Genomic DNA, 9,580 nt, shown 5'->3' on the forward strand with positions numbered 1-9,580 from the left:
GCGCCTCAAGCTTGTCAGAGGGCAGTCGCTGCAGACCGAGCCCCTCTCTAGGACAGCCAGAAAACGATCCCCACTCCCAGGACCCTCCAGGGGAAGAGCCACGCGGGCGGTCTTGGGCAGCGGCCGCCAGGGCAGCAGAAGCCGCCGAGCGGCGAGGTGGTGGTGAAATGGTGGAGTCAACGTGTGCGTCCTTAAACACCAGACCGTCTCCAGGCTTCTCCCGGATTCCTGGGAGAAATGAGCCCAACACACGCTTTGGGGGTTCGCTTCCGTACCTCGCCCCTCCCCCGCTCGCTCGAGCCCCCGCTCAGTCCCCACCCAGCATTCCGGGACGTGTGTCAGGGCGGGAGCGGAGACCCGGATGGCTCTTTGCCCGCCCCCCTCGCTCGTTCCACTCTCGCTCGGCTTTTGCTCCTTTCCTTTCTTCCATGGACACTCAGCCAAGGGATTGCGCAAGCTTCCTGCTCCCGGTCCTTCAAGGGCCCGGAGCTGGGGGCCCGGACACACCCCCGGGCAGGGGCGCCCCTGCCCCCGCCACTCGGGCCGCCCTGCTCCCTCCCCAGGTCCCCTCCCTCCTTACTCCGACCCCACAGAGCTCGCGGCCCCGCGGGCGGCGCCCTCGGGAGGCCGCGTGGGGCGCAGCAGCTCCCCCAGCCGGACGCTGGAGCTGCACGCCGGAACGCGCCGTCTCGCCGCCGGAGGTGCTAAACTTCACACTCGGAGGTTTCTCCGGCCGCGTCGGGAGGGCCTCGGCTCGGCCGCGGCTGCCGGTCGGGGAGTCGGGGAGCCCGACTTCGTGACGAGTGCTTGGCTCCTCGGCCATTGCAGTCACCTCCCTTTCGTGCGACCCCGCTGTGCCCGGCTCAGCTTCAACCTTTTCTTGGCCCTCCCCGCTGCCTCTTTCAAAGACCTTCCCGGGATCCCACGAAGTCCTCTGGGCCCCCAAGCTGACCTGAACATTCCCTTCGCCCCCTCTTTGTCCTCTCAGCCTCTTGCCATGTTGGCCGCGGGGTGGGGGTGGGGGGTTGCTGCTGCAAACTGGACATCCCGCCCTCCCCCTGCCAAGAAGAGGACTGAGGGTAAGTTAGGAGCCTAGGAGGATACGGGGTGGGATCGGAGGACCCTCTGGTAAGGTTCTTGAGCCCTAGGGCCCCAGGCTGGCTGCTCCTCTATCCCCTTTCTCCTCTCCGCGCTCTCGCTGGCGATCCTTTGCACCCAGTCCTCTCTCTCCTCCCTATCCTTTCTCTTCCATTCCTCGCCGTCCTAAATGCCCTAAGCCTCGTGGGGCGGGGCGGGGCGGCGGGACAGAGGGTGGGGGCGCGAGCTGCCCCTGCTCGGATTCCGCCCCCTGCAGGCGACCCCCTGGGAGTCTGCACATGACGCAATTCGGTGCAAATGGAAACTGCAGTGGATGCTTCCGTGGCCCCCGGCAGGGGTCCCCGGGCAGTCCACGCTGAGAATGAGAGGCGAGGGGGCAGGAGGAGGCGCTAGGCCGCAGGCGAGGGGTCGCAGCCAGACCCTCGCGGCCCCGTCAAGCTCTCCACCGCCCCTCGGCCCCCGCCAACACACCTCTCCGGCCGGGTCCCGTTCCCTCCCTCCAGCGTCCCTCTCCCAGGCTCGCAGATCCCTCCCCCTGCACCTCCCCGGCGCCCTCCTCCTCCCGGCCCCCTCCTGCGCCCTTCCTCCTCCCCCCACTCCCCCACCGCCCAGGCCCCGGGCCTCCGGTAGGCCCGGCTGCGCCAATCCCGGTCGCGGCCCGCCCCCTGACGCCAAACAGGGCCCGGCGAGGCCCCGCCCGCTGACGTCCGGATTTGCATGAGTTCTTGTGCAGCCGCGGCCCGGGCTCAGTTGTCTCAGCGAGCGCGAGCCGGGAGTCCGGGCGGGCGCGGGCAGCGGCGGGCGGCCGGGCTGTGCTGGGCGAGCGGCGGCGGCGGCGGCGGCGGCGCGAGCGGCGGGGGCGCCTCGGCCGGGGCGGCAGCGGGGCGCCGGCGGGAGCCAGCAGCGTCTGCAGCCGCGCCGGCCGCCCGCGCCCCGGCGCGCTCCGGCTCGGCCATGGAGCTGCCAGCTGTTGGCGAGCACGTCTTCGCGGTGGAGAGCATCGAGAAGAAGCGGATCCGCAAGGTAGGGCGGCGCGGGGGCGGCGGCGAGGCGGCGGGGGAGCGGCAGCCGGAGCAGCCCGCGGGGAGGCGGGGAGGGGGTGGGGAGGCTGCGGGCCGGAGCCGGGGATCCCGCGGAAGCTGATGGAGTGCTGTCTCTTCCCCCCTCAGGGCAGAGTGGAGTATCTGGTGAAATGGAGAGGCTGGTCCCCCAAGTAAGTAGCGGCCGAGGGGCGGGGGAGCCCGGTGCCGAGGCGCGGGGCTCCCGGGCTCCGGACCCGCCGGGCTGGTGGGGTGGTGGGGGGAGCGGACGGGAGGCGGGGTGGAGGTGGGGTGGAGGGAGGAGGGGGTGGGGAAGTCGGTGGCAGGCACTGGGGAAGCCGAGCCGCCGAGCCCGAGCCCGGCGCCCTGTGTTGTGCTCCGCTCTCCGGGAAATGCCATCACTAATTTATGCACTAAAAGGAGCCGGAGGAGCTGGAGAGACGCGGGGCCGAGCCGGGGAGGCCGGCGGAGGGAGGGAGGGCGCAGGCACTGACTGATGTGCAGCAGAAAATGGCTCCTTTCCCCTTTCCCTCCACCGAACGGCTCCATATTGCAAAACCAAAAAAAAAAAAAAAATTAAAAAGCGACGAAAATGCAATTGTGTGCCTCTTCCCTCCTACTGGTGCAGGGAGAGGAAGAAAAAAGGCAGAAAATGTTGGGAACTGTCACTGCGGCGCTTTTGGTGGGGATTTTTTTTTTTTTAATTTGAAATGCGAAGGCACCGGATGGAGACAGACGCGCAGGCACACGCGCGCGCACACACACACACACACACACACACAGACGCATATTTTTGTGTTGCTGAGTATTTGGGGGTTGCTTGCCCGTGACAGCGGTCTCCTGGGCCGCGAGGGGGTGTGGGGGGGCCGCTTGGCTGACGGTTATCGGATTAGGGGTCAAATGGAGAATGGCTGAAGCCCTCGCGGAGACTCGGGGCTGGGGAGAGGAGGAGGGGACTGCGACTTTGCATTTTGGCTGCTTTGCACGCAGGGTTCCTGGTGAGCAAAGTGGCTTTGGAACATGTCGCAGTAACATGCTTAAAATTCTTGACAACTGCAAAATAAACTGCTAGTTTCATTTTCCTCACCCCTCCCCTTTCTTCCTGCCCTTGTGTGTTTATTTTGACTTGGGGAGGGTGTATCAGGGACCGTGTCAGGCCTGCAGAAATTTACTCTCCACCCCCCACATCCACAGCTAAATAGCTTTCGATTCATGAAGACAGAGTAGGGCCTTATGTCATTCCCCACCTGGAGGCCGCGAAGCTGGCTCGGTTTTTTTTTTACGCCGTGTCCCCCTCCCTTTTCCCTTGCAAGATATAACACGTGGGAACCCGAGGAGAACATCCTGGATCCCCGGCTGCTGATCGCCTTCCAGAACAGGTGAGCGTACCCCAAGCAGCCGCCTCCCGCAGCCGTGACCGTATATGGGAATGGGAGAGTGGGCCAACGCTGCAATAGGAAAGGGGGAAAGGGACGGGAGGGGGCAGGCAGGAGTCCCCTCCCCCGGGTCTGAACGGGCACGGCTGGGGCCTCGGCTCCTCTAACCAACGTCCTTGGCGGTTGCTGCAGCTTTGGGGTGGGGGCGGGGCAGGGCCCGAGTAGGAGAGGCTTGTGTTTGGGGGGAACTGCGGGAAGGGTGCATGCGGGTGGCCCTACAGCTGCGCGGAGAAGTAGGTGCTGCGCCTGGTTCCCTGCCAGCCCCCCTCCCGTCGCTACCTTGGAGCCCCACCCCCGGAGCCTAGGTGTTGCTTTCGTGCTGCCACTGGCCGCTTGGCACGGGGCAACTATCGGGGCAGCTCCAAGGGAGCTGGCATTGTGAAACCACCGGACGTCACGGAACTGAACTTAACCTCTTGGGGACTGGAGAAAAGTTGACAAGGCCTTAAGCTACCACCCTCACCCCCAGGGAGCTTGGGATTGGCAGGGGGCAGATTCTACCTGGCCGGCTTTGTGCCCTTCACATCTCTCACTAGGCTACCTGGTGGGTCTGGCCCCCATTCTCAGGGCAGGGGGAGCTTGGCCCAGAGGGTGTGGGATGGGCATTGCCTGGTGGTGGAGGGGCTCATCGTGAGCACAGATGCTTGTCACGCTGCAGCTGCTGCAGCTGGATTCACCGCCGGTGGCTGTGGTTCTCTGTTTCGGGGAGGACAGAAGGGGGAAGGGTGATCGAGGAGGGGAGGAGCGGCAGGAGCCCGCGAAGCTGGGCCATACCGCTGCCTTCTATTCCCCCTCCCCCTTTTATTTTGCATTATTTCCTGTGGCGCGTTTGGCGCTAAAACCGTAAACTCTAGACCCTTGGAACGAGCGACCAGCGGGGAAGTTGCTCTCCTACGACGCAGGGGGGCGCCGAGAAGGGATCCTGCCCCGGTTCCACCTGGGAGTTCATCACCCTGTAACCATGTCAGCGGCTGATGCCATGTTGCATAATGGATCCCCGAAGACTTAAAACGCAGGCTGTTGCAATGCCATGCAACTTTGGAGTCAGACCCCCCGCCTGGGCCCCCATGCATGGCAGAATTCCCCAGGCTTAGCCCAAGGGTATGGGGGTTCCCTAGCGTCGCTGAAGGGCGGATTTCTGGCCAGGGAATGGGCTGCAACTTTGAACTAATGCTGGAGAGGCACTCCCTTCACCCATGGAGGGCTGGGCAGTGCTGGGACCATCCTTCCCCCAGCCTCGGGTCACCCTCCACCAGGCTGCAGGAGGAAGCCAGGCAGCTGTATTGACCAGCGCCACCGCCCATGGGCTTTATTAATAATTTGAAACTCAAGGGAGGATGGGAACCCGGGCTCGTCGAGGAGGCGGTGCTTCTGCACGCCACCCCGCGTTGCCCCGCCCAGCAGCTCCGCCCCGGCCGTGCCAGAGCCGGTTCACCAGGTGGCTGCGAACCTGGCCAGGCCCTGGCCTCGACGTCCGGCCCCCGCCCCCAGCCCCTAATTGGCTCATTTGCCGCTGTGTAAACAAGGGCGCAGCCCCTCCCCCTGTTTAGTGCCTGGCCTTTAAGAAAACGAGTCCTCCCTTCTGCCGGCGGCACTCGTTATCTGAATCTTAATGAGGTCATTAGCATCCCGTGCCTCTGACGGGGAGGCACAGGGTCGACGCACACCTCATTTGGACTTGTTTACCTCCCCTGGACCCCCGAGCCCACTGCACTTTGTGCAGGACCACGGGGCCAGGGCTGTGGGGACAAGTCCAACCTGCCCTGTCCCAAGCTGCCAGCAAAGACGCAGGGCTGTGGGGGGACCCAGTCCAGGTATGGGTATCCGAGGTAGGGGAGCCCTTCGGAGAGGACCCCTTGGGCAGATCAGGTTTGCTGCGGGCATAAGGCGGGACTCTGGGACCAGACCGAGGTGCCCAACTTGCGGCAGAGGCGACCTTCTGCCCTGAGCTCTTGATCCCTCTGTTTCTTGCTGGCCTCGCTGTTCACCAAAGTGGGGCATCACCGCAGGTTGGGGCATGGCAGGAGGGGAGGTGACTCTGAGGCTAATAGCACTGCCCTCTGTTCCCTTTCCCCAGGGAACGGCAGGAGCAGCTGATGGGATATCGGAAGAGAGGGCCGAAGCCCAAACCGCTGGTGGTACAGGTGAATACACTCCCTGGCCCGGGGGCCATCCATAAGTCTTTCCCATGGCATTGCCACCTGAGCTGCCTCCAGGCCCAGAAATTGGGGAGAGTTCCTCCGGAGCACCGAATTCCACTTCCTTTCATTATAACCTCCCACACCCTCCCCCCCACCCCCAATAACGCAGCTGCCCACCTGGTAGGGGCTGGGACAATCCCGATGCTGGAGGCTTGCTTCGGGGCTGACCTTACCCCTCCTCTTACCTGCCCCTCCATTCCCACCCCGTTCCCCCAGGTACCTACCTTTGCCCGACGTTCTAATGTGCTGACCGGACTCCAGGACTCCTCCGCTGACAACCGCTCCAAGCTAGAGCTGGGCGGTCAGGGAAAGGGCCAGGGGCACCAGTATGAGCTCAACAGCAAGAAGCACCACCAGTACCAGCCTCACAGCAAGGAGCGGGCGGGTAAGCCCCCACCGCCAGGCAAGAGCGGCAAATACTACTACCAGCTCAACAGCAAGAAGCACCACCCCTACCAGCCGGACCCCAAAATGTATGATCTGCAGTACCAGGGCGGCCACAAGGAGGCGTCCAGCCCCACCTGCCCGGACCTAGGCGCCAAGAGCCACCCGCCCGATAAGTGGGCCCACGGCGGGGGGGCCAAGGGCTATCTGGGAGCTGTGAAGCCCCTGACCGGTGCGGCCGGGGCTCCGGGCAAGGGCTCCGAGAAAGGCCCCCCCAACGGGATGACACCGACCCCCAAGGAGACTGTTACGGGCAACGGGATTGGGGGCAAGATGAAGATCGTCAAAAACAAGAACAAGAACGGACGCATCGTGATCGTGATGAGCAAGTACATGGAGAACGGCATGCAGGCGGTGAAGATCAAGTCCGGGGAGGCGGCCGAGGGCGAAGCGCGCTCCCCCAGCCACAAGAAACGGGCCGCCGAGGAGCGTCACCCCCCGGCAGACAGGACTTTCAAAAAGGCCGTGGGGGCGGAGGAGAAGAAGGCGGAAACGCCCTCCAAGAGGAGGGAGGAGGAGGCGCCGGGGGCTGGGGACCCGCAGTCCCAAGAGGCGGGCTCCCGCAAGCTCTCCCCTACCAAGGAGGCCTTTGGCGAGCAGCCCTTGCAGCTCACCACCAAGCCTGATCTGCGGGCCTGGGACCCGGCCCGCAGCACACACCCGCCCTCCCACCATCACCACCACCACCACCACCATCACCATCATCACGCCGTCGACCTAAATCTCTCCCACGCGCGCAAGCGCTGCCTCTCCGAGACCCACGGCGAGCGAGAGCCCTGCAAGAAGCGCCTAACAGCGCGCAGCATCAGCACCCCCACCTGCCTGGGGGGCAGCCCGGCCGCCGAGCGCCCCGCGGACGTGCCCCCCGCCGCCGCCCTCCCGCAACCGGAGGTCATCCTGCTGGACTCGGACCTGGACGAGCCCATAGACTTGCGCTGCGTCAAGACGCGCGGCGAAGCCGGGGAACCACCCAGCGCCCTCCAGGTGAAGCCTGAGGCGACCGCGGCGGTGGCAGCTGCGCCGGCGACAGCGGCCGAGAAGCCTCCGACCGAGGCCCAGGACGAACCCGAGGAGCCACTGAGCGAGTTCAAACCCTTCTTTGGGAATATAATTATCACCGACGTCACCGCGAACTGCCTCACCGTCACGTTCAAGGAGTACGTGACGGTGTAGCCGAAGGGCCTCGGAAGGGGAAGCGCTTTACCCGCCGGGGCTTAACACCTGGGGCCTGGGGGCGGACTCCTCCTCGCTCCAACAGCGGGAGATCCCGGCCCGGCCCCAGCGCGAAAATGCCCGAAGCCGCGGCAACCGCGTCCCTCTGCCGGGTTCTGGCTCGAGCGCCCGGCCAACACTGGCGCCTTCCACGCCGTGCCTGCGGGTCTCGCCTCTCATCTGACCCATCCCCTCTCTTGTGGACCTCCGGGACTGACAGGGCAGCCACTCGCGGCGGTCTAAGAGTTATAGTATTATATTTTAACCGTGCTAACTTGTCAAGTGCAGACTTTACTCCCGTTTGTACGTGGTGTTATTATTGAAATGTATTGTTTGAGCTCAAAAGGCCCATCACCCTCTTCGGGCTGATATATATATATTTATTTGTAGGTATTTATATATTGAAATATAAAAACCTAGATTTATGGAGTTTCCTCTAGATCATGTTATATTCTATATCAGACAGACTATTTTCTGTTGATCTTTCAACCCGTTCATTCAGTATTTCGGTTGATTTCATTTTCTCCCCTTCCAGGAACTGCAATACCAGTAACCTTGGTATATATTTTTTGATACTGTACACATGGATGTGTTGTTTCTATGTGCAAAAAAAAAAAAACTGTTAAAAGGCTAAACGAGCTCTCTAGAAACTGCTGCTACTAGAAATGTCTAAACTATAAGCTTCCAATTATTACCTGCTTGAATGTAAATATTAAATGGAGATGTTGAAGGTGCACTTTCACTGTTTGAGATTAGCGAAGAGCGAACGTCAGAGGCTCAGGAGGCGGCTGGACCCCTCTCCCCAGCCCACTTCCGCCTTAGGTCTGGCAGCCAGGGGTGGGGGGGTGGTGATGTAGGGGAACCTATCGCATCCTGAGCTTAAACCTTTGCAAAAGCAAAGTGGACTGGTTTCGCGAGCAGAAGCGCCCGCACCCGGGGAGTGACCCGGCTCCCCGGAAGTCGAGAGGCTCTCCAAAGGAGCGGGGAATTCCTGCGGGGGGGAGCTGTGCTGGCGTCGCCCCCACTCTCAGAGTTTTCAGGCTTTCGCTGCCCACCGCGCTGGCAAACGCGAGATCTGTGTAGTGGGGGGAGGGGTGCACGGGCGCGCGAGCGGAGCGGAGACGTGGGTGGGGCTATCCCCCTGCGCCTTGCCCGCCCGGCACCTGCTGATCTTTGCCCCCCACCCTCCCTCCCTCCCCCCTGGGCGCAACACATCCTGGCGCTGGCCCAGATGGGGCAGGGGTGTTCCTTCCTAATGATCCCTGCCCGGTAGGGCAGGTTCAGCAGGGAGGGGACCCTCCTACCCTCTCTAGCGTCCCTTGCTGCCATCGCTGGCCCCGCCCCACCGAGGAAGCTGCCGAGGCTCTTTCTCTGCCAGGCTCTCTCCCCGGAAACCACCAGGCCAGAGGCTCCGACTGGAGGCGCCGCGAACGCGACCGGGGCAGGGGGCGGGGGGCTTCCTGCGAGGTGGATGAGGAGTGGGAGGGGGAAGAGTCGCGGCGAGCAAGGCCTGCCCGTCCCCACTTCCTTAGTGAGCAGGGAAATGTGGGACCCCATCTCACCCATCCTGCTTTGGGTGGCAAGGCTGGGGCCCTTGGTTTCCCCAAGTAAGAAGGGGTTAAGGGCCCGGAGGGGGCGAGGGGAGTGGGCCGAACTCGTAGGTGCAGCTCCCCCGGGCCAGTAAGCCGCGACCCGGGAATGCTGCGGCCGGCCTTGGCCAGCTTTCTGCAGACGCAGCGATCTTCCTCCTGGCTGGGGTGGCCGAGCAAGGCCAGGGGCCACGAGACTGCTCCTGCGGGGCTGTTCCGGGCCCCCAAGCCCCTTGCCTGCCCGCCTGGGACTGAGGGGCCGAGCCTGTGCTGGGCGCCCGGGCGGAAGAGGTCAACGCGGTTCATAAGTGCGGGCGGGGAGAGGTGGCGAGAGAGCACAGTGTTGGGAAGGCCAGGGGAAGAGATAGAGGGCCAGGAGGGCGGGAGGCCTGAATGCGGACAGTGTGGCCAGTGTTGGCTGCAGGCCACCAAGCGGCTGGAGGTGGGGGAGGGGAGCCCAGTGGGGGGGAGGGGAGGGGAGGGAGGGAAGGGAAGTTCTTAAAAAAAAAAAACCGTTGGGAGTTTCTAGCCCTGGCTTTTGTGAATTGTCCCTGCCACTA

The 9,580-nt window shown here is 63.6% G+C and overlaps 1 protein-coding gene across 1 annotated transcript; it reads left to right on the forward strand.

Annotated features, from left to right (window-relative positions):
• Positions 1-1,927: 1,927 nt before the first annotated feature.
• On the forward strand, positions 1,928-8,165 carry CBX4 (chromobox 4). The gene is made up of 5 exons (XM_057716173.1): positions 1,928-2,121; positions 2,268-2,311; positions 3,452-3,517; positions 5,652-5,718; positions 5,992-8,165. Exons 1-5 carry the CDS (start codon positions 2,053-2,055, stop codon positions 7,390-7,392), a joined length of 1,647 nt encoding a protein of 548 aa, XP_057572156.1. The 5' UTR covers positions 1,928-2,052; the 3' UTR covers positions 7,393-8,165.
• Positions 8,166-9,580: the final 1,415 nt, after the last annotated feature.

Source organism: Hippopotamus amphibius, chromosome 17 (assembly GCF_030028045.1).
Source record: "Hippopotamus amphibius kiboko isolate mHipAmp2 chromosome 17, mHipAmp2.hap2, whole genome shotgun sequence".
Classification (NCBI taxonomy): Eukaryota; Metazoa; Chordata; class Mammalia; order Artiodactyla; family Hippopotamidae; genus Hippopotamus; species Hippopotamus amphibius.

Coding starts and splice junctions, on each gene's coding strand:
- CBX4 (XM_057716173.1), top strand. CDS start 2,053: ATGGAGCTGCCAGCTGTTGGCGAGCACGTCTTCGCGGTGGAGAGCATC. Junction 2,122..2,267: donor AGAAGAAGCGGATCCGCAAG/GTAGGGCGGCGC, acceptor TTCCCCCCTCAG/GGCAGAGTGGAGTATCTGGT. Junction 5,719..5,991: donor CCAAACCGCTGGTGGTACAG/GTGAATACACTC, acceptor CCGTTCCCCCAG/GTACCTACCTTTGCCCGACG.